Genomic DNA, 24,390 nt, shown 5'->3' with positions numbered 1-24,390 from the left:
TGTGTGTATGACTGTTTGTGTGTGTATGCACACATGTCTATTGTTTGTCCATATATCTTCGTGTCTGTGCTTGAGTGCATCAGTACTTGCATTCCTGTATTTGTGTGTATCTCTTCATGAATATAGGTGCCTGTGCGGCTGCGTTTGTGTGTGTGTGTGTGTGTGTGTGTGTGTGTGTGTGTGTGTGTGTGTGTGTGTGTGTGTGTGTGTGTGTCTCTCTCTCTCACCATGTCAGTTCCCAGGTCGATACAGAGGATGGTGATGGTTCCCAGGGGCAGGGGGATGTTGACAACGATGAAGAAGAGGAAAGGAGTGATCTCTGGGATGTTGCTGGTCAGGGTGTAGGCAATGGACTTCTTCAGGTTGTCAAAGATCAGACGGCCTAAGAAGGAATGGGGAAAAAAAATGCAACTCTTCTAAAAAGCAGTCAATGTGTTCCGATCGGCCACAGATGTAAATCGGCCGATTTTCACTCCAAAAGACTTGATCGGTGGTCACCAAATGACTTGATCCGGAAAACCGATCTTTTATGACCGAGCCGCCCCATTTAAGTGGTATAAAAGTCAATCACATCTATAATATTGCTTCAAAAAATAACCAATCTACAAGCATCATCAATTTTCTGTGAGCAGCACCGTCTGATTGGTAAATGATCATATCAGCCTACTGCGTTGATGTGATGTGACGTATGTTGTTGTCATCTCTACTGCTTGTGACGGAAGCTCGTTCAAAAGTTGAATTAGATCCAACACAACAGCTTGAACAACAGCCGTCCCTGATAGCAGAGAGGGATTCTTTTTGCAAGTGTAACGTTTTTAGATCCTTGCGCAGGGATTAAAATAGGAGAGGTTATCACTGTGTAAAGTAATGCGTATTTTGTAATAGTGCCCTCAGGGAATGTCAGCAATGGTGCCCAACGAGTATGCCACCGTCTTGGAAATCCAGGAGTACAGTTGTCACAACTCTCCTGTGCATCAATCTCACCTGATCCCATTACCGCCGCCGAATTAATAACTTTTTTACTGTATCAAATAAGAATGATGACTATCGTAAACGATATACTGTAGAGCCACCTCCCTGACAATAGCGCCGGGACAATTTGTTTATTTTTGGACCACAATTCTTATATGAGACGATTCTAAGATGACCCAATGGTATTCACCATAGAGAAATTACTTCAGTGACCCAGGGGATGAACGAGTGACGTCAGGACTTCGCTACTCAATATAAACCACCCTTTGCAATGCCTGCCCTCCACCACCTCACCTTCCTCCACTCCTGTGACGATGGAGGCGAAGTTGTCGTCCAGGAGGATCATGTCGGCCGCCTGCTTGGACACGTCAGAGCCTGAGATCCCCATGGCGACACCGATGTCGGCCTTCTTCAGGGCAGGAGAGTCGTTCACACCGTCACCTGTCACCGCCACGATGGCACCCTGGCAGACGGAGAGAGACACCACAGAACTGACCAAACAGAATCAGCTCGTGAAGTAGCATTTCATGTCTTGCCTTAGGTGAATTAAATAAAGCAGTTCACGTCTGTGCCTATACGTCTATGTATATACAGTGTTTTTTATTACAACTGCATGTGCGCTTGCCTGTGCACATGCACGACATACACGTGCACGCATCTGTACCTGTCTCTGACAGCCCTCTACAATGATGAGCTTCTGCTGCGGGGAGGTCCTGGCGAAGACGATCTCTGTGTGGTATCTCAGGATGTCGTCCAGCTGGTCCTGACTCAGCTCCTTCAGGTCCGTGCCGTGAATGACGCACGCCTTGGCATCCCTAGAACATCAACATTGGTCTGACTGAATATTGACATCACATCATGCCTGCACACTGTGAATGAAGGCAGATGGGTTTACATTACGTGGAGACGTGAGTGTGCATGAGGAATATTGATACCTACTTTACATTATTGTGTGTGTGTGTGTGTGTGTGTGTGTGTGTGTGTGTGTGTGTGTGTGTGTGTGTGTGTGTGTGTGTGTGTGTGTGTGTGTGTGTGTGTGTGTGTGTGTGTGTGTGTGTACCTGTGAACATATTAAATTAGGGAGTGCATAACCCATGCATGTATGTATGACTTATTGTTCAGCCATGGGGATCCAAGCATGAGTGTGCATACAGAACAAAGCCTACAGGTGAATGCTCATTGTGTACACCACTGACACCTACCCAAACTGAGTTTGGAAAATGACCAAAGGAAGCGCGTATTTGTGTCGTGTTTGTGTTACTATTACTACTACATTAAATTTAGAATGTCACCAGATGTTTTGGTAGGCAATATCTCTAATCGACTGGCTACACAAGACTACATGGGACCATATGACAATCAGAGTGGAGCTCCAGGGCCCAACCTTGCCACCACTAGTGTATTGTATCTTACCTGGGGTTGACCTGGCTGACAGGGATGTTGAGGCGGGCAGCGATGTCCTCTACTGTCTCGTTGCCTTCCGAGATGATGCCCACGCCCTTAGCAATGGCCTTGGCTGTGATTGGGTGGTCTCCGGTCACCATGATGACCTGCGCACAAAAGTGTTGTCCAGAGTCACAGAACCTACCGCTATGCACATATATGGTCATGTGCATATATGGGACCAACCGACTTAAAACTAGAGGGAGTGCGGTTCCCGCCGCCGAGTTGTTCGGATATGCGGGTTGTCCAGAACCGCCGATCAGACTAATATGTCCATATATGGGCATATATGGATATCCAGTTGTCCAGAACCGCAGATCCAACCAATATGCCCATATATGGGCATGCCAATATACAGGGTATGGGCATATACTAAATGACATCAGGGATCTCCATATATTGGCATACAGTAAAAAGGGAGGGACACAGGTAGACAGACAGATACAGAGATCTCCATATACGGGCACAAAAGGGACACAGATAGATTAGACGGGTACAACGGGTACTCTGACAAAGCTCCTGACACTGTGACTCAGACTGTCGGACATAACCAGTCGGATCGGCGGTGCGACGTAGATAACGCGGCCCGAACTCTAGCAAATAATATCTAAGTATATAATATCCTCCACTGGCTCCACACCATTCAATATGTCTCCCACACGCTCTACACACAATGTAATGCCATAATTGCTTATCAGTGTCTGTGGCTGTTTGATTAGAAACAGCTGCTGTTTAATCAACTCAACTGCTGTTGTCCGATTAGAAACATCTGGCAGGTGGCAGCCAAAATGACCTTGCAGCGGCAGCTGAATTACTATTGTCTGTGTCTACGTATGTCCTTTACAGGGACGGATTACAGCTTGTGCACAATGTGCACGTGCATGGGGGCTGGGGGGGGGCAGTGGTGATTTAATCTGTCCATGGTCCTTTATGGCTAAAAAGCATTATTTTACACTTTGGCTATTCAAAAATAGCAGATATACAAGCTCATAGCGCGAGTGCCGCGCTACGAGCTTGTAGATCTGATATTTTTGAAAAATCATGAAAATGTGTGCAAATCTTTTAATATATTCTTTTAAAGTGAACATTTTTAACTCAAATCTTTGCTTCTGGGGGGTCCCTGGAACAACATATTTTGAGATGGGGTCCGTGGCCAAATACATTATTTTGGGGGTCCTTGACACGAAAAAGTTTGAGCACCACTGATATAGAAACATACGTTTTTTTCAGAATACTGCTGGGATTTAGAAGACATTTGTAGAATCGGCTTCAGGTCTTAACGAGTTAAGCACATGAACCCCAAAGTTACACCCCTGGGGGACCCCAGTCAACAAAGTATATAGTGTTTAAGTGGTTAAGGGAGTATTGGGATGGGTACATAAGTACTGAGCTCAAAATTCATAGGTTGATGATGATAGGACAATATAGAGATAGATAGCTATACCTTTATTACAGTATCCAACTAAAAAAGCAACAACCTTGAAGTACAGTAACGTGGGGGAAAAAGTGGCGCCCACCTTGATGCCAGCAGACCGGCATTTGCCCACGGCATCGGGCACGGCAGCACGGGGAGGATCAATCATGGACATGAGACCCACGAAGCACAGCTGGTCTGTCTGGAAGTTGACGTCATCTGTGTCGAAGGCGAAGCCCTTGGGGTACTTGTCCTCTGGCATGAACCCATGGCAGAAACCTGGGAGAAGCAGGAGCAGGAGAGAGGAGAGGAAAGTGGGAGGAAAGACGAACAGGGAGGGACAGGAGAGGAGGCGGTTAAAAGAAGGAGAGCAAATGAAGACACATAATGAAGGAGAAATGTTTAGAAGTGTTTGTCCTAATTTAAACACATTATCCCTGGCATCCCTATTTTTGGCACAAACAAATATATGTGTATGTATATACAGTATATTTTCATATATATGTACAAAATAAATAAATATATATATTTAATTGTTGTGAGTTTGTAGATCGGCTATTTTCAATATTTGTTGTACGACGACATAGATGTATACACATAAGTGGTTAAAGGGATAGTTCACCCCCAAAATGACTTCGATCGATTAAGTCACCCCATGGAGACTTGAATTCATGGATATTTTTTTGTTTTTGTCGCATTCCTAAGCCAATAATTTGATGACCGGCAGCGGTTCAGGTAGGAGACACAAAGAGTCTCCTATGTGTCTCCTACCGCAACCGCTGCCTACCGGTCCGCTGGTCATCAAATTATTGGCTTTTTTTTTTGGGTGAACTATCCCTTTAGGCACACTATCCTGTTTCTCCCTCCTCCTTAGCCAGTCCTCCCATCTTGCCCGGGCACCCTCTCTCTCTCCCAGTCCCTCCCATCTTACCCAGCACTCTCTCTCCCAGGCCTCCAAGCTCCATGTATGCGTTCTGGAAGGACTCCTTCAGCTCCTCGTCCAGGGGCTGCTCCTTGCCCTGCACCATGATGGTGGAGCAGCAGTCCAGGATTCTCTCCGGGGCGCCCTTCATCACCAGCAGGTAGCGGTTGTCTGCCTCATCCTCTGTCTCGTGAATGGAGAGCTATGGGGGCACACACACACACACACACACACACACACACACACACACACACACACACACACACACACACACACACACACACACACACACACACACACACACACACACACACACACACACACACACACACACACACACACACACACACACATTTGACTGTTATCAGCAGTGGTGGAAAAAGTACTCACATTATTTACTTAAGTAAAAGTATCAATACTGCGATATAGAAATACTCTGTTACCAGTAAAAGTCCAGAATTCAAAATTTACTTGAGTAAAAGTACAAAAGTACTGGTTTCAAAATGTCCCCATCATACAGGTGGATGCCCCTGCCATGCATAGTCCACCATGGGAATTGTATTGGTTCTTTAATTCTTTTATTTGTGCTTGTCAATTATATTTCTTAATTGCACTGTAATTTTTTTTTATTGTACAGTTTGACCCCAGGAAGAATAGTCACTGCTGACTGAGGCAGTCCGTTGTGGCACGTTGACAGCATTGAAGCACGTGGAATCCAACGCGTGTGTGCTTGGAGTTCAACAGTGGTGAACTTTGACCGGGCAATAATCAATAGGAAAGAAGGGCTGTGGTTGACCCCACTTGGCAGCATTTCGCTTGTAGTTTTCACACTCCAATGCACTCCGAGTCAAACGAACTACACACCAGGAAACCGGCACTCCTGCTGGCACTGTCCACAGCCCCACAAGACAAACTGACCGCAAATACAAGCAAAATACCGCGTCGCAACCGGAAGCTCCACCATAGAATGGAAGCCAACAGGACGCAACTTTGTCGTCCATGTGTAACTGTTCCCTCAGATTTACAATCACGTGAGTCATGTCAGGTGTACAGTATGTGTGAGTGGTAGAGAATGAACGCGTACACGTGTCTGAGTATTTGTGAATACCGTACGAGCATGTGTGACAATTGTATACCTCCACCTCCTGTGCTTATGTGCAGTGGTGGAAAAGTACATTTCTTTACTTAAATAAAAGTATCAAGACTGCAACGTAGAAAATGTACTCGAGTAAAAGTACAACAGTATCGGCATTAAAAAAAATCAAAATATATATAGGGCTGAAGTGGTTAGTGTGTTTTGTAATAATAATCAAAATCTACAAAGTAGTAGTAACTAAAGTTTTCAAATAATTGTAGAGGAGTAAAAGTACAACATTTGGCCCTGAGATGTAGTGGAGTAGAAGTAAAAGTATTGAAAATTGGAAATAGTCCAGTAAAGTACAAATGCCCCAAAAAATTACTTAAGTACACTACTGGAGTACATGTACAGTACTTGGTTACTTTCCACCACTGTTTATGTGTGAATACATTTGCGAGCACACTGACCTGGTACTTGTTGGTGGAGTTGAATGGGATCTCGGCCACCTTCTTGTTCTTCTCCCTGATGGCCTTGACGGAGCCGCAGGACAGCTCGATGCACTTGAGCAGGGCCGACTCGGAGGCGTCTCCCGCCACGTCCCTCTTCAGAATGGGCAGCTGGTCCTGGCCGGCCTTGAACACGGCGCGGTTGCACAGGGAGGCGACGCGCGCCAGGGACACCCACGTCAGGGAGGTCTTGTCAAACGACGCACCTGAAAACAGAGAGTAGAGACATTTAGGGGGTGGCAAACACATACTCGAACGTAGCCTAAGTTTGAACCTTTTTTACGTTTTCGTGCAACTAACATTTTAAGGGTTGCACCAGCTGAAATAGTTCCAACTTAGGCATAAAATTACAACGTTACAAATGTACGCCTCATCCATATAGTAGGTGTAAAGTCTTCCGTAAAACAGTCATTGTGCGTCCTGTGGATAACTTGGAGGACGAGGAGGAGCGGCTGTTTTGCGTCCGCAACGCGTTCCGTGACAGATTACATCCCTTGGAAATGTATGACGTAGATCTATACCAGGGGTCCTCAACAACAAATCTTGAAGGTGCACAAATACGTTTTTGAATAAGGCTAGGGTCCGCACATGCACGCGCGCTGTGCCCCCCGCGCGCACGCTTCGCGTGCGCGCACGATTTTTTTTCGCGGATTTTGGCGGATTCGGGTACTTTTTCCCCCGTTTTTGTTACTTTATTTCGGTTTTAGGGTAAAACCGGTAAAACCGAAATAAAATTATAATTTTCCCAGGGTCCACAGAGAGGTGTCCCGCGGTCCGGTCATGGACCGCGGTCCGCCTGTTGAGGACCCCTGATCTATACTAACACTCTGGTTTTCCACAAGCAGGGATCATGAGGAATACCGACTTATTGCTGGTAGCCGGTTCATGAAACAGCAGCGTTCAAAGATGAACAAAACAACACATTTGTCGGCACATTTGTATAGATTATATTTTTGTTCTGTACAGTAGGTGGTGGCTGATTTTAAGCAGTCACACCTGGCCTGAGTCCGTGTATTATTAGACTCTGGGCTGGGTGTGACGACACACCTGTTGTGCAGATGCACACAGGATAAAACCGGGCCTTCCCCACACGCCTTCCATCACGACAGCATGTTCCATCTGCTCTGGCTGCTTGTACCATCTGGCCCCTCTCTGCAACACGCTGAGAGACAGGGACCATTCTGCTGAAGCAGTGGAAGGATTCCGGGGACTTTCCTTATAGGCACCAGAATTCCCTCGTTGCACAGTATCTACTTCTCAACCTTTTCAGGCCCACGACCCCCCCAAAATAGTTTGAACTGGGGACCCCCCAAAATAATCATATTTGAACTCGGGACCCCCACCTGACAAAGCACTTGGAATTGTAGGAGTTGAGTTGATTACTTTTGATGCAGTAATGGTCTTATTTCTTTTCTCTTTCGTTATTTTCTTTTGGGGGTATTAAAAATCCTTAAATTGTAACTTCAATGTCATCTGGGGACCTGCTCAAAATCATGTGGGGACCCCCCTGGGGGTTCCGACCCACAGGCTGAGAACCACTGATCTACTTTGTGATTATACTTGCGGCCCTATCTTATCATTATGCCTAATCTAATCTTATTAGGCATTTTTTATTATTTCGAGAAGAAAAAAAATTAAAACAGTGAAAATATCCGATCTACAGGCTCACAACGCGTCGATGTAGATTGTCTATTTTTTTTTACTATTTTAAAGTGTTTTTCAAAATAAAATAAAAAAACTAATAAGATTAGGCATAAGGTCGCGCAAGATAGGGCCCCTAATGCTTAATTTGAGTTTCTGTAATGCACCAGAAAATAAAGAGCATTTTAATCCAAAAACCCTTCCTGTCATCTGTTTACTCTTACCAAGCACTCCACAATTTTTTTATATTCTTATTATATCATATTAGGAAATGTTTTACTATGTTTTGAAGCAGGAAATATTAACCACATGAACCCCCTAGCATCGCTATTCTGGGCACACCATAATAGGCGAACATTCTGTGAAAATAGGCAAACATTCGCCAAACCCTGCAATCTCAATGTTTATTTATTTATGTATTATATCTATAGACGGAACACAAGATGTCCGTTGAGGAGGTTTGCCGGAAATACAACACTGATATCGTCCATGTAAGTTTCTCCCCTAGGACGTGTTCTTATTCTCAAGTATGGCAACCTTTAAATTAACGTCAGCCTACGCCGTTATGCAGTCATCCATTGTTTCAGATCTGACTGACATACCATCATGTAGAGTATCTCTCTATTCACGGTCTCTGACAATTGCTACATGTAGTACAGTACAAGACTACAGTAATCGCTGAGGGATTGGAACGAGTATTCGATTAGAAAGAAATGAAGATTTCTTGCATCGCTAATCTCCAGTAGAGATAGTGGGATTGCCACTAGACGTATCACTTCCTCGAGATTTACATTTAGCTTTGTGTTAACCCATTAAAACCGGGAAAGCATCGGAGTGACCACTTTAACCATTATTTTATACTTTGACCATACAAAGATAGCAGATATACAAGCTCATAGCGCGTCACTTCGTGTCGCACTATGAGCTTGTAGATATGCTATTTTTGAAAAACCTTGAAAAAAACGCATTGGTATTGGTGATGCAAAACATTGTCTCGTGTCTCTCCCCGACTCACCGGACTGGTCCTCGGTGGTGTCGGCTTCGTGGATCTGACTGTCGAACCACATGTGGGCCACGGTCATCCTGTTCTGGGTCAGGGTGCCCGTCTTGTCGGAGCAGATGGTGGAGGTGGAGCCCAGGGTCTCCACGGCCTCCAGATTCTTCACCAGACAGTTCTTACGCGCCATGCGCTTGGCGGTCAGGGTCAGACACACCTGGTAGACAGGGAAAGAAACCAGAGAGAGAGGGAGAGACAGACGAGAGTAGGCAAAGAGGGGAAACGAGAGAGAAAGAAGCAACAGGGGTAAAAAGGAAAACAAAAAAAGAGAGAAAAAGATAATTGGTTGCCAGTCAAGATGGTGAAACAGAAGAGATACACAACTCCAGGCACAAAGTAAACCTTAAAGGAGAATTTCTTCAACACTTCAGGTGTCATTTTCACTCAGGCTGTTGTGTGGACCCCACACGTTTTGAGCTGCTTGATTCAATATATACTTAGATATTTGATATTAATTTGATCAAATGCATTCCAATACAAGCCCATCCAACACCAAACTCCATGTTCATTCATTGTAACTCATTGTAAACACGTCCCTGGTTCTCAAGACTGATATTGTCCTTCTAATAAATGTGTCAACAGATTTTCTTCTAATGAATATTAAGTATCTAAAATAAATTTAATTTAATTTCTTACTTTTCAAATTAAATATCTAAATCAAGCAACTTGGAGTACAAACAAAAGCCTGAGTAGATGTGAAAATAACGCCAGAAAGTGGAATTCCCCTTTAATCTTTAATCAAGCATGCCTTCATCCCAACCCTGACACCTGGAGATGTCCATCCTGATCACTAACACCCGTATATCCCCTCTACAGCACAATGCACTACCAATTCATCAACAGCCATATGAGCGATGCAGAAAGAAAGAAAAACGCAACGCATGAGCAAGTGATGCGCTGAAGCAGAAGAGTGTATTGCTATGTCATCATGCCAATGTACGGCAAGACGCGCGGGCCAAAAAACATAACTAGCCAAGCAGCCGGCGCCACATTCAAATGTAACGTAGCCGACTAGCCGGCGTTAGCCTATAGTGTCATTACGTTAGCTAGCCGTTGTCATTGGAGACAACTGACCCAGTGGTCTCACAGAATGACCCAGGCTCAGCCACAGGCCTGGAAAAAGAGACACAAACACAAAGAGAGAAAAGGAGGAGAGAAGGAGCGATATAGATACACAAACAAGTATGGGCTGTCCTAGGAGAGACAGGGAGAGAGAGAGAGATACACAGATAGATACAACACAACACCAATCGCCACAGAGAGATATATAGACACATTGATACTGTACGTATGTTAAAGCCAACGCTAGTACAACAATAAAAACAGAGATGCACAGACGAATACACAAACACACAGAGATATCATGGCACGTCGGGGGACAACACAATAACAGATGCAGACAGGGGAATACAAATATTACACAACAGGCTACACAACCTCACACGCACACAAAGTTCACAAAGTACACCACCAGCCCTGAGTGAAACAGTAGGTTGCATTTAGGACTCGTACTCTGTATTCTTAGGCTACTAAGTATTTCTTCTTAACTTCTCCCGTCTGTATTCTACTCAGATACCCTCTCAGTTTTAACCAGCTTGCAATACTAGGTAGTACAGAGGTGGGATTGAATACATTACAGCAATTAAAAGCCCGATAAGCTGACAGTCAAAAGTATAAAATATGTTAACGAGTGCCTTGCAATTGTCTAAAATTCTTCCTCATTGTGTTTTACAACACTGAAGTTGTCTAAAGGTCTTTACACACTAGGAATGATGCAAACCTGTCATGACTAAAGAGTCATAATTGTTCGATTACTGATCTCTTTCTGATCAAGTTGGTAGAAGGGGACATAACCAGCATCCTATGGCCCCGTTGTTGACAGTATGCAACGGGAAATAGCAAGCCTCCCACTCCACACGTTATCTGTAAAACACCATTTCAGAACACTTCATATGCTACTGTATGTTTTTTAATCGCTGATAATCGCTATCACGGTTGATCATAACATAATTAAATGAATTGCCCCTGGTGTGTTAAGGCCTTAATATATGCTACTGTATGTTTTTTAATCGCTGATAATCGCTATCACGGTTGATAATAACATAATTAAATGAATTGCCCCTGGTGTGTTAAGGCCTTAAAATATCTGCAAGATGCTGTTTGACTCAGGTCTGCACACAACACCCTGTAATGAGAGAATGACATAGATATATTGGAAAACAGAGGTACAGTATATGCAGAAAATTACACACACACGCACACGCACACATCCCACATTAACATAGTATGCTGTCCATTTTAGAGTCTAAAAACTACAATCCCTAGATAAGACAGATAAAATATACACTGTCAAACTGCAGTACTCAAAAGATATACCCCTCATACAAACAAACAGGTATGGAACCCTAGTAGTAGTACGGTATGCACGCACACACACACACACACACACACACACACACACACACACACACACACACACACACACACACACACACACACACACACACACACACACACACACACACACACACACACACACACACACACAGCACCATCCTCCTGTACTCACAGTGACGGTGGCCAGAAGACCCTCCGGCACGTTGGCCACGATGATGCCGATGAGGAAGATGACAGCCTCCAGCCAGGAGTAGCCCAGGATGACGGCCAGGATGAAGAAGCTGACGCCCAGGAAGACGGCCACGCCTGTGATCAGGTGGATGAAGTGTTCGATCTCCTTGGCGATGGGCGTCTATACAAGAGGAAGAAGAAGAGGTAGAGGGTTTTGTATTCGAGTGGGAAACTTGGGAGGTCAATGGCATACAGTCACAAAAAAACAAACATCCTGTTTTGCTGTGTTTGTATCAGTGGCCACTTTGGACACACATAACATGGCAGCCAACGTCTTTGACTTCATTACCCAAGAGTCTCTAGGCAAGCATGACCGGCGAGGACTCACTGTGATTGGCCAGTCTTCGCTTTGACTGGCAGTTCTGCCTTGGTGCCTTGGCAAATGCCAGGATGAAACTCATTATCTCCCCTATACATAGTAATACAGTCAAGCCCCTAGCAGGGACCCCCCCCCCCCCCAAGGATGATTGTTATTGCTTAAACATGTAACTTTATAATTTTGTGGGACATAATATGCTATATAGTTGTTTAAAGTTACATAGCGCTGCTTTAACAAGCTCTGTACTTGTGAAATACTATGGGAAACTAGCCGATTTACAACTTCCAAACCAAGCTTGTAGATCTTCTATTTTCATTATTTTTTTGACAATTCTTTGGCAATGTCTGCCTATAATGACATGCCCAAAAATAGCGACGCCAGGATGAAAGTGGTAAAAACAAAAACAAATTGTGTATATGGGTATTGTGCACACAACTCATTTGCAGCCCCCCTCACCCTCTTTAAAATACATAGACACATCCCTCTAAAGTCTAGACATCCAGTTAGCTCATCATGCCTGAGGCAGGGTGAGCTCATAGACCTCACCCTGAAAGGGCACTTTGAAAATGATCAGCGGTAGTGGTGTCCTTGCTCAAGGGCCCAATGTCAGTGTTGCATAAAAGAAAAACCCAGATGGAATACCTTGCCGGTCTCCAGGCCTGAGGTCAGGGTAGCGATGCGGCCCATCACGGTACGGTCACCGGTACACACCACGATGCCACGCGCCGTGCCTGGAGAAATGGTAAACAAATATATATATTTTAATATAATATACAGAAACTGTATTATGTTTTGCCTAATTGTCAAGAATAAAATAACGAAACAAGAACAAGAATTAAAATCAAGGATGAGAGTGAAGAAAAAAGAAAACGTAAGAACAGATGGCTGAAGACTGTGATCGCCTACACTGTATGCAATACCATATAATGTCCACATGGAGGCAGCATAGACCATACTCTTCCCAGTCAATTACCACCATGACCAATAATGGTGTTATAGCAAGCAAACGGGGAACACAACCATCAAAAGCAACTCTTACATAAAAAATATACACCCATTTACACCTATAACTGTATTTATATATAATTTCAACAGTCCACTGTTTGTATGTGACCCACTGACTGTCTATGTTTTTATGTGATTGTCTGTTTCTTAACTATTACCTCTTGACGGTCCGATTCCTTAACGGTTCCCTTTAACGACTACTACAGGGGGTTCCAATTGGACCCTTACAGATCGGTAACTTTGAGAGTGTACAAATGGAACCAAATCCTCTCAGAGTTATGGTGGTCCTTGAAATTAAAAAGTCTGAGAACCACCAGTATTGTAATTGTAAAGCAGGACGTGAAGTCCACATACCCGGCAGAGTGCCAAGTGGGAAGTCAGTTGGATCAGTGTTTGTACACAATTTTGTCCCAAATCTGTGTGTGTGCGTGTGCCTGTCTGCACATCTGTAATTCATGCATCTTGAGAACCATCTGACCGCTAGACCTCAAACTCGGCCAGGAAGGCGGTTGTCCAAAACCGCCGATCCGACCGATATGCCCACCACATATGGGCCTGACCGAGTTCAAACTCGGGCGCATACATCGCCGAGGACCCAAGGGAGTGATGATGGAGGAAAAGGAAGAAGAGGATGATTACGGTGATGATGATGATGATGATGATGATGATGGTGAATGGTAAAGGCGGTAATGGGTAGAAGAGAAACCGAAGAAAAAGGGGTCGTGTGTGATGATGATGACAGCTGACAGAAAACATCTGCGATGATGACAGCATCGGTTCAAATGACATCAACGTCATCGTCAGGCAGTTGCAAAGATGACCGTACCTTCGACACAGTTGGTGGAGAAGAAAGCGATGTTGCGGGTCTCCAGGGGGTTGTCATGGGTACAGTCAGGTGACCTGGACTGTGGCTCTGATTCGCCAGTCAGGGAGGAGTTGTCCACCTGCGAGGAACAGGATTGTTTGTGAGAGAGAATATGTAAGTGTGTGTGCGTGTGTGTGTGTGTGTGTGTGTGTGTGTGTGTGTGTGTGTGTGTGTGTGTGTGTGTGTGTGTGTGTGTGTGTGTGTGTGTGTGTGTGTGTGTGTGTGGTGTGTGTGTGTGTGTGTGTGTGTGTGTGTGTGTGTGTGTGTGTGTGTGTGTGTGTGTGTGTGTGTGTGTGTGTGTGCGTGTGTGTGTGTGTGTGTGTGTGTGTGTGTGTGTGTGAGGAAGCTTTTATGACCAAGGTCACTAAATACCAACCACTCCTACATACCATCTCAGAGCTGGGCTATAGGTGCAGACTATTTGTTTTTATATTTGGCAGCCTAGGACATACCCACAGACTGGTTGTTAGAGGGTTCCAACAACTGGGGATGCCCAAAAAGGAGGCAAAAAAGTCTGGCAAAGTTTTGTGCTGTCTCTGCTATAATTGGCAGCCGCCACATATGGCGGAGACGCTGTTACTTATACCCATAGAGTACCGAGTGACATGCTTATTGTATAATGAAGACATATGCCATGATTTTGTGATGTAATCTTACTGCACCTTTAATATTTGTGTCCTTGTATGCTATCCTTTGTGTGAACATAAATACATGGTTAAAATGTGTGTGTGTTGTTCCCGGTTAGATACTGGCTCCTCTTGGCATTGCATGTCTAAGTGTTCTTGAGCACTAATCTGAACCCCTAGCTGCACCTTGCATCTGTGTGTGAATTAGTGCTGCACGATTCTTGCTCAAATGTGAATCACGATTTTCCTCCATAAGAATTGAGATCACGATTCTCACACGATTCTCTTGTAAATACAAAAATATTAAGTAAAAAAAAACAAAACAAAAAAAACATTCATTTTTTTTCTTTTTTTTGAAAAGAAAATCGCCATAATTTAAAATCGAGATTGCATAGGTGTCTGAATCGAGATCACGATCTTTTTTCGATTAATTGTGCAGCCCTAGTGTGAATGTGAGGCATTCATTGTTTTTGTTTTTTTAAGTTATGTTAGGTGTTGCGATGCAAAGCATTGTAGCTTGTAGATCGTTTCTTTTTGACGAGTGATGCCGTTTAACTTCATTTAACTTTCACCGTGTGAAGTTAGTTTTAACGTTTTTTAACACTTTATGGTGTTAAACAGGGCGTGGACCAATGCAAATATTGCACACATGAACCAGCATTTGATTTACGAACAGGGGGAATTCATCATCTGATACACCTGAGATGCACACAAATCAAGGCTTTAAACACACTTTCATGATGAAACAGACGTTGATCTATAATTAATAGCAAACCTACACTAAAATATAGTAGACATTTAAGAAGAGCTCTGTGAATGAGGCACCATGTGTGTGTACCACGTGGACGTCTGGACAAGCTCACAACGCGTCACATTTCAGCATGCCACCAAGTGTAAAATCTTGGTTGCATGTAAAATAAACTGTAGATTTAGTCGACCAAAATGCTGTTAAAATTAACACTGGTTGCCAGTGTCGCGCACCGCAAATAGCAGATCTAACAAGCTCACAATGCATTGCAGCGCAGTAAGGCTCGAGTGTGCATGCGCGCATGCCTGTGTAAGAGTGTGTGCGGTCCCACCTTGCAGCCATGGGCGGAGACGATGCGGAGGTCAGCAGGGATCCTGTCTCCTCCTTTCACCTCCACCAGATCTCCTCCCACCACCTCCTCAGCGTTAATGGTTATCTTTTCCCCCTCACGGATCACCAGGGCTTGCTGGAGATGGAGGGAGGGGGGAAAGAGGAGAGAGAAACAGTAAGAGAAAGAGAGAGCTGTAATCAAAGTCTGTCCACTTCGACTCAACAAGATGCTCTCCACTGCTAAGATGGAACAAATCCGTCATAACGGACATAATTCAGAAGTTCCAAAAAATGCGGATGCCATTCTTCTGTGTCAAACACGGAAGAGGATGTAATCAATCCATCAGGGCTTGTTCAATATGATATTTTACATTACATTTGAAAGTTCTGGGCTACGGCAGCACAAAATTCATCAGCTACACCATTAAAAGTCATAATCACCACTTAATTGTGTGTTTGTCATGAGAAAAGAAAAAAAATCATTTTTTTTTTGGGGGGGGGGAAAAGATTTATAACAACAATGAGCCATCATCACACACCAAATAGCTCCTGTTAAAAGGATTTTAATCTGCAAAAGTATTGACATTTCGAGCAACAAAGCTCAGACTTCAGAGCCGGCATTGCTCGAAACATCTACTTTTGCAGATTACAATCCTTTTAACAAGAGCTATTTGGTGTGCAGATTTTTCTGTTTCCATTCCACCAGGTATTTTTGGATCCAGCACCCGTCCGATTTGGTTCTGAGATGTCTTTTTTTATCGTACCACTGTAATACACACATTGCCAAACGCAGGGTCCTAAAACCCTACGGTTTCTCAAGAACACATTGCACATTCAAGTATCACTATCTTATCTTAAAAGGTAGAGATCGGTTTTACAAAAACAAAACCTTAACTCATGGATGGATCCTTAATATCTGTGCAGATTCTAAATCCGAATATGCAATCACTTGCACAGGGGCGGCCTTAATGATCTGGGGGCCTGTTTCAAGAGCTCAAATGGGGCAAAAAAATAAATAAAGTTATTCTTTTTTTAATTATTCTTTTTTAATTAAAAAATAATTTGTGGACTGAAGTTGGTTTGCTTCCACAATCCATAATGATGCATTTTCGAACTAAATTAATTAGGCTATTTGCACTTCCACCATGGACAGACAGCTAAAACAACTCTGAGCTGAGCACTGGCCTATAGTCACTTTGCACACACGTCATGCGAAGTCCGGCCCCTCTGGCCTCTCCTCTCCTCCCTCCCCGCTTTGCTTTGCGGCCCTAACCTCTAGTCCCAACCTCCCAACCTCCCAACCGTGGTCATGTGATAAGGAGGTCAGACTTCCTGTATCTGGTTGCTATGGCAACCTGCCAGATCAGGCTGAGGGTCTGATAGGCAAATCGCAAAATCAATCAAGCCGAGAGTCTGATCACTGATCGAGGTGGGGTGAGGAGCCTAAAACATAGCCAGAGCTCTGATCAACAGTCTGTGGCGGGTCTTGGAGGCATGTGGAGTGATCCTGTGCTTGCGAATCCCGCACGAAATTTCGGAGCTTTTGTCAATTATATAGTATATATATATATATATACTAGTTACTTTGCAGATATAAATTATTACATTATAAAACATAGATTAACCACTTTAGCCCTATTTTATACCTAGACTATTTGAAAATAGCCGATCTACAAGCTCACAACGTTTACTTGTAACAGAGTACTTCTACATTGCAGTATTGATACTTTTACTTAAGTAAAACATTTGAGTACTTTTTCCACCACTGGTTCATTCCAATGCCATTGTCATACCTGGGGAACCATGTTCTTGAAGGACTCCATGATCTTGGAGCTCTTGGCCTCCTGGAAGTAGGAGAAACAGCCGGTGATGATGACCACAGCTGACAGCACAATACCCAGGTACAACTACAGAGACGGAGAGAGAGAAGAGAGAGGAGGGAGATGTTACAGTCATAATTTAGTTCAGTGACATCTCATTACTTAAAGTACTCTGAAAATGAGAACTAGGAATGGAAACAGACAACTAACTACAGGGAAAGAGCGTACAAAGATCTGGCTTTCATGTTTAATCTCTCACGACTGTCTAAAAATACACTGGATATGAACAAGCAAGGTCAAAACAGATAAACCATGAGAGAGAGAGAGAGAGAGAGAGAGAGAGAGAGAGAGAGAGAGAGAGAGAGAGAGAGAGAGAGAGAGAGAGAGAGAGAGAGAGAGAGAGAGAGAGAGAGAGAGATATTACTGTCATATTCAGGGCAACAATAAATGTCATAATTTAAACTTTTTTAAAATAAATCAGATACGAGTGTAATTTTGATTCATGCCGTTATAAGAGAGGTGAGGCGTTAGACATGTCAGACATGGCTATTTCAGTACCTTCTAGAAATAGTACAAATGCTGTCCGAATTTTCCCATTAATATACTGCTCTTATTCTGACGCGATTTAACAGCATACTGTAACAGTTTACACTTTACAGTTTGTCTGTCGCGTGTCTGATCTTGTACTGGTTTTGGTGACAACACGACAGTATCTGCACACATCAAAGTGAGTGTGGACATGACAAAAGCACACGCCGAGTTCCATTCTATTCTTATAGTATGCCATATACGGTACGTACGTCATAAGCCAGGGTAATAAGTGGATGGGGGGCGCACTACAAATACTGAACCTATGAACCTGTAAGATGCTGTTGTTCGCTGAAAATAAGTGATTTTAAACTGAATGATTTTGGTTGAAAACCAGTTACTTTCAACAGATGGCATGGTTGTACAATAAAGTATAAATGACTGATTAGTATGTCTCAGTCCTTCATGCTGACTCACTGTGTCCTCGCTTGGTCTGTGCGTTTTCCCAGAGTCCAGCCCTATGGCCTGTCTCTGACACTTTGTCCCTTCCACGCTGTATGTGTCAAAGCTGTTTAGCCTTGAGACTTCAGCATTACGTGCTGACCCGGGCACTAAACAACGCTGACCCATAAACCTTTGCTCTTACCCTGCTGTGAGTGATGCTCCCCCCATGGCGGAACCAAAAGAGACACTGACACGATGCTATCTGTCAGCCTGAGAAGGTGTCCTGTCTGGCCGGTGCGGCTCAGCTGAGGCGATGCTGTCACTGATACCATGCTATTGCTAGCCTCGCTCTCTTTTCATAACTTGCTGAAAACAGGTAGGGGGAACACTGCTTTATCAATCTCTCCCTCTCTTCCCATACTGTATCTATCCACCCTATTTCTATACATCCATCAGTCTATGCATCCACCCACCTCTCACTCCCCGTTTATCTGTGTTTTCCCTCGCAAGATGCATGTACCTACCTATGTATCCTTCCATCCATTAATCCCTTTCTCTTCTGTTATCCTTCCTTTCCTCTTTTGTATCGACTCATTATCGTCTGCATGTTCAACCGCTGTAGCAGCACGGATGGCTTGAGTAGGACGGAGGACGGCACCATGTCTACCTCCCCACCCATCCCTCCACCCACCAACCCAACCTTCCATCCCACCGACCCCTCCCTCTCTCTCTCTCATCTTACATTGTCTCCGGCAGGTTCGTCCTCGGTGGCGGCCTGGATGGCGTAGGCCAAGAAGCAGAGGATAGCTCCGGTCCACAGGAGAATGGAGAAACCCCCAAACAGCTGGCGACAGAACTTGACCCACTCCGGGGTGGTGGGGGGTGGGGTCAGCGCGTTGGGGCCATCCCTGATCAGGTACTCCGCTGCCCTGGCATTAGTCAGACCCTGGAGGAGGGGCAGAGGGAAGAAGACGGTAAGGTGGAGAAAGAGGTGTATAGGAGTGAGCGAGAGAGTGAAAGAAAGAGAGAGGGTAAGAGTAATTGCAAGGGAGGAGAGAAAAGGAAGAGGTGAAGAGTGGTGAGAGAGGGAGGTGTTGTGGGGTGAGATGGGACGAGTACAGAAGTAGGAAGTTAGGGGAGTTGAAAAAGGAGAGGAGGGAGGAAGAAAGAGAAGAGAGGGCAAGAAGAGCAGGATGGCTCATCAATGTAAACATCACATGGTATATCACTGTCTGTGAACAGTTACGGACACATTTCAAATCAACAAAGCATCATCAAGTAAAGTGTAGGAGGAGCTAAATGTTTCTTTAGAACAGTGGTTTTAAACACCACCGAACACTGTCTTCTACTGTCTTTTTACCTACTATATCAAGATTCTCATACCGTACTCAGTGTTTCCCCTAGGATGACATTGTAGCAGCGGCGGATGCAAAAACATTCAAAATAAGAAATCAGGTGTCTTTGAGATTGACAGGTGTCGCTGAGTCACAGTGGGCCTGTGGACCGCCTCCAGGCAAAACACAACATGGGCGATACTACTGAGGCGTCTATCTTTTCTAGATGATTGATGTGTTCCTCGCTTGACAAGAAACAAGGTCTCAACTCGATGCATTGCGACGCGATGGTCGCTCGCTTGTAGGTCTGTTCTTTTTGGTATCACAGTCTATTGAGTGAAGTTGCAGGACTCTTTTTTTTTTGTCTCGTCACATGACAATCCTGATCAGTGTTGGTTTACTTCAATGCAGATATCTACCCGCTGCTTGTTGTAAGTAACTTGATTTTAATATGCTGAGATGATCAGGTAAGCGCAAAGTTAATTGACCTGGATAGGACCACAATGGAAACAAGTCCCCTGGACTTTTCTGTGTAATCCTTTTAGCCCAAATGTCTGACTGTACCTCGTGCTGTTTGCATTTCTGTCTAATAAAGTATTCAATCAATCAATATTCAAAACCTATGAAGAGATATGGCGTTCTGTACAGTAAATAGACGGATCCCAGGGCTATTCAGAGAGAGAGAGAGAGTAGCCTACGACACTCCCGTACGTAGACCTCCGTTCGTTGACACGGAGAATATTAACATATTCAACATATTCAAACATATATTGCCAAGACCAACTTACAGTTGATTTAGAACTTGTTTCTGTGTGCTCAGACTCAGAGATAACAAGAACAAGGAGTGTGCATACATACACCACAAGTAACGCCATGTAGTGGCGAGATCAAAGAGTGTTGTAACTATTTCAACGCGCCTGGATGGAGCCGTCACCTCTCGTCTCCTCTAATCTCTTCTGATTGTCTGTCATAAGACATAAGACTTTAAATTATCTTGTGGGTTGACGGGGACGGTGGGTGGCTGTCACAAACGTAACATGCCCATATGGGGATTAAGGCTGGCCCCAAAGGTCAGAATGTTCTACGACGGTTTGTTCGTTTCGTTGACGTTCGGATGTTGAGGTTCGGACGTTTGGCATTTACTTATTTTCTGGATTGTGACTTGCATGGCTACTCATTCTGCACTCTCTTCTACCCATCCGGTTTAGTGAGGATACGGAAACGGTCTGTGTGTGTGTGTGTGTGCATGTATGTTTGTTGTGGTTATTACCAGATACAATAGGCAGGCTTTCGACCGGATCTGAGCACAGAGCAGTAAATAGAGGAGGTGCTACAGTTTGAATGCCCACACGTGTACACGCACACTCACATAAGCGGCTGCAACACTTTTTTTTAAAGTAACGCTTTAGGCAGAATCACAGACAGACAATGGAAGCTAGTTCTTATATGGAAATAAAAAAATGCAGTAGATGGCTCCGATTCTTTTCACACACCAAGTGGCTAGTTAGTCTCCGTTGTAAACGCCATTGGCCGTTGGCAGGTGTTCATTTTGTTCCCTGGACCCTGGAAGTAATTAAAGGCTGTCCTACTTGAGAATAAGAACACATCCAAGGAGAACAATTTACCTGGACAATATCAGTGTTGTATTTCCGGCAAACCTCCTCAATGGACATCTTGTGTTCCGTCTGTAGAAAGAAAAGAACAAAAGAATTATGAATAAACCTCAATTATATTCTGACATTTCAGTGACATTTTATATGGATTGAGTAATGACAAAATACTGTCAGTGTCAATCAATATGAAACCTTTCTAGAAAGCACAACCTTTAAAAAAAAGAAACAACGTTGAGAGAGGCTGTGAGGTTTTCTGGTGTGTTTTTGGAGCAGCCGTGAGTCACATTTTATCTTCAATTGATTCCTGGCATTTCCTTTATCCTTTGGCATACCAGATGGGTGGTAGTAGACATGCAGGTAAGGTACCCCGTTCAGTGTCAGTTACTTTCATGTATTGTATGTTTTTTTTATGTTCTGGTACTTGTGGGTAAAACTCCACTAGTCTAGACTGGCCATAGTAAAAAATAAAAAGCAAATAAAGTGTCCAAATTGTATACTTTCCATTTGGGGGAAAAAGTTACAGAATTTCGATCGCATGACACTTTTTGAAGCACAGTAGGTAATTGGTTGACAACAGATGACGCTGTTCCACTTTTAATCATTCAAAGTGTAGATACCCCCCAGTGTAAAGGGACATTCCTATATTTATGGCTCCACACAGTAGGAAATCCCCCTGCCATTAGGATTGTATTTCTCTGGCATATTAACCTCAAACCACACAGCCTATACCACCCTAACAGATCAATAACAATACACTACGTCTTTGTTTAGCTCCCTATCAACTACATTACTTCAGGGTCAGAGAGTTATAAGAACTGGATCAATGCCAGGAATATACTGTTTACGAGTGAGTTCCATTTTTCTCTCAAGACTCTACTTTATTGAGAATTTGACAGAATTGACCAACATTGGTTACATCGTTAATAGTATATATTTTAGCATGGTGTCAACCTCCTCAGAATGAAGACTATTTTGTTATTGATAAATACAATATTTAAGGTGTTTCTAATTTGACATTTATACAGTATACAGTACAGTATACAGTTATAGACGACAATTATAATGTATTAAGGCGTATTTGGCTTATTAGCCAGGGATCCTTTTAAAACATTAAAGCTCTGTATGTGTTTGTTCAGTAACAGGGTCTTCCCATCTCTCAAAATCGAGAGATCTCGATAAATTTTTATGGATACCAATTTTATCCAATCAGGAGAGAACCACACAAATAGCATTTATCAGCTTAAATTTTCAATTTAAAATTTGTCTGCTATTTTCTTCCCCATCACTTGCGTATCCTGTATTCTGTATACGTTCTTTATCCTGGTTCAAATTGTTATCCTGACCTATGAACATATTCTATGATTACTTAAAAGCTGAAACTCCCTTGTTAATGGACTCTGTAGCGATGATTGCTATCAGAATATAGAAATATAGAGCTATTTAAAATCAATTACACCAACTTTAAGTTCTCTTAAAACTAGGTATGCAACGATATGCAAAAAAAATCTGTAGGTCACGACATTTGATTTCCCATTCGCTTGTCATAACATGAGCTGTGACTGTAATTTACGATAGCTTTGAGTAGCTTGTGAATTCCACCCATCTGTGGTTAATGTGATAACCCTGCTTGTTGGAGGCTCTGTGTCACTTAAGCTTTTGTCTCTTGGCACAGAGCTGGTTTGACTAAAGCCAGATTTATACTTGGTTGCACATTGTGTCTGACACCGGAAATAGGCACAAAATGCGTCGTGCTTTTTTGGAGTGAGACATCGGCGCGCAAATAAGCTAAGAACCATCATCAGCTACTGTCAACGTATCCCCATTCTGTACACTCTAGTTTCAGTCAGAGGAACTAGGCAATGGTGTACTTACCAATGGGACTTCCTTCTTGAGGTCGTCCAGGTCCTTGCCCTTATCCTTCTTATCCTTCTTGGAGGGTGACTCCTTCTCATCCTTGTCCGTCGTGGTGGCCACGCGGTAGCTGTCAGACCGTCCATACTGCAACACACACACACACACACACACACACACACACACACACACACACACACGATTTTACAGGTATTTAACAGGTAGGAGTCAGTCAAATGCCTGTTAAATAAGCTTGAATTCCTACATCCTAATCTAATAATATGCACTAGTGTAAAAAAAGATATATATATATACACACACACACATACACATACACACACACACACACACACACACACACACACACAAGACATAATCTTGACTATGGTTCTTGCTGACTTCCACATTGCAGTTTTGCAGAGGCATTTTAATGGGCAAGAGATGAAAGCAATTGAGAGTATGTACAGTAGCAGCAATATAATTATTTGTCACCATTACAAATATGCACACTGAAATAAATCCCATTTATAAACAAACTCAAGCTCTCAGAAGAATATAGAAGCTAATTCTTTTAACTAACTTTAGGAATCCTAGTTGATCTTAATCCATTCTATCTTATCTCAGGTTAGGAAATCCTAAAATACTCAATCCATCATGAATGGTAATTGTTGATCTTCTTTCATCAACGATCCTGAAGCCATCGTGTTTCATTTCACTAACAGTCGGTTGGTAAAATATACAAGACTTAAAGATGCCAGACTACTATCTAGAGTTTCTAATTCCAAAGCTACAGTACATGGTGAAAACAACAGCAACAACTTGCAATTCCTCAGGGACCACGCAAGTTGTGAACGATATCAGGAACGCTGAAGTTGGGAATGCATGCCCCACCCGGTTATGCAATACTGTTGTCAGAGTACTCGCTGTACACGTAGTGAGAGTACCCTAGCCAGTGTGGCACCCGTTACCACAGTTATGAATGGGCACCGGCCTACTCGGGATTCTTGAATGATGCGAGTCAGGAGCGATGCAAATTGGGAATGCATGATCCACCCGTTGGACCGTTTCAATTCAAAATAATCTCTGAGACTTCATTTCAAGCTGACATAGTGATGGAAGAAATACTCATATAAGTATCAGTACCACAATGTTACAAGTAAAAGTCTGGTATTCAGAATGTACTTGAGTAAAAGTACACAAGTATTGGCATCAAAATATACTTAAAGTACCACAAGTAAAAGTAAAC

The 24,390-nt window shown here is 43.4% G+C and overlaps 1 protein-coding gene across 1 annotated transcript in view; it reads right to left on the bottom strand.

Moving 5' to 3' along the window:
* Positions 1-24,390, bottom strand: part of atp1a3a (ATPase Na+/K+ transporting subunit alpha 3a) — a 47,351-nt gene that overhangs the window by 5,690 nt on the left and 17,271 nt on the right. The window contains exons 2-17 of the mRNA XM_080441439.1: positions 23,166-23,291; positions 21,306-21,365; positions 19,089-19,292; positions 17,348-17,461; positions 15,556-15,690; positions 13,812-13,929; positions 12,623-12,711; positions 11,603-11,782; positions 8,992-9,190; positions 6,297-6,541; positions 4,761-4,953; positions 3,933-4,108; positions 2,386-2,522; positions 1,637-1,787; positions 1,267-1,435; positions 228-382 (exon numbers count right to left, since the gene is read on the bottom strand). Coding sequence (XP_080297565.1) covers positions 228-382; positions 1,267-1,435; positions 1,637-1,787; positions 2,386-2,522; positions 3,933-4,108; positions 4,761-4,953; positions 6,297-6,541; positions 8,992-9,190; positions 11,603-11,782; positions 12,623-12,711; positions 13,812-13,929; positions 15,556-15,690; positions 17,348-17,461; positions 19,089-19,292; positions 21,306-21,365; positions 23,166-23,291 — 2,451 coding nt within the window. The remainder of the gene's footprint in view (positions 1-227; positions 383-1,266; positions 1,436-1,636; positions 1,788-2,385; positions 2,523-3,932; positions 4,109-4,760; positions 4,954-6,296; positions 6,542-8,991; positions 9,191-11,602; positions 11,783-12,622; positions 12,712-13,811; positions 13,930-15,555; positions 15,691-17,347; positions 17,462-19,088; positions 19,293-21,305; positions 21,366-23,165; positions 23,292-24,390) is intronic.

The sequence above is a fragment of the Gymnoscopelus braueri genome (assembly GCF_963280865.1).
Source record: "Gymnoscopelus braueri genome assembly, chromosome: 11".
Taxonomy (NCBI): Eukaryota; Metazoa; Chordata; class Actinopteri; order Myctophiformes; family Myctophidae; genus Gymnoscopelus; species Gymnoscopelus braueri.
This window is presented reverse-complemented; position numbering and strand designations above follow the sequence as displayed.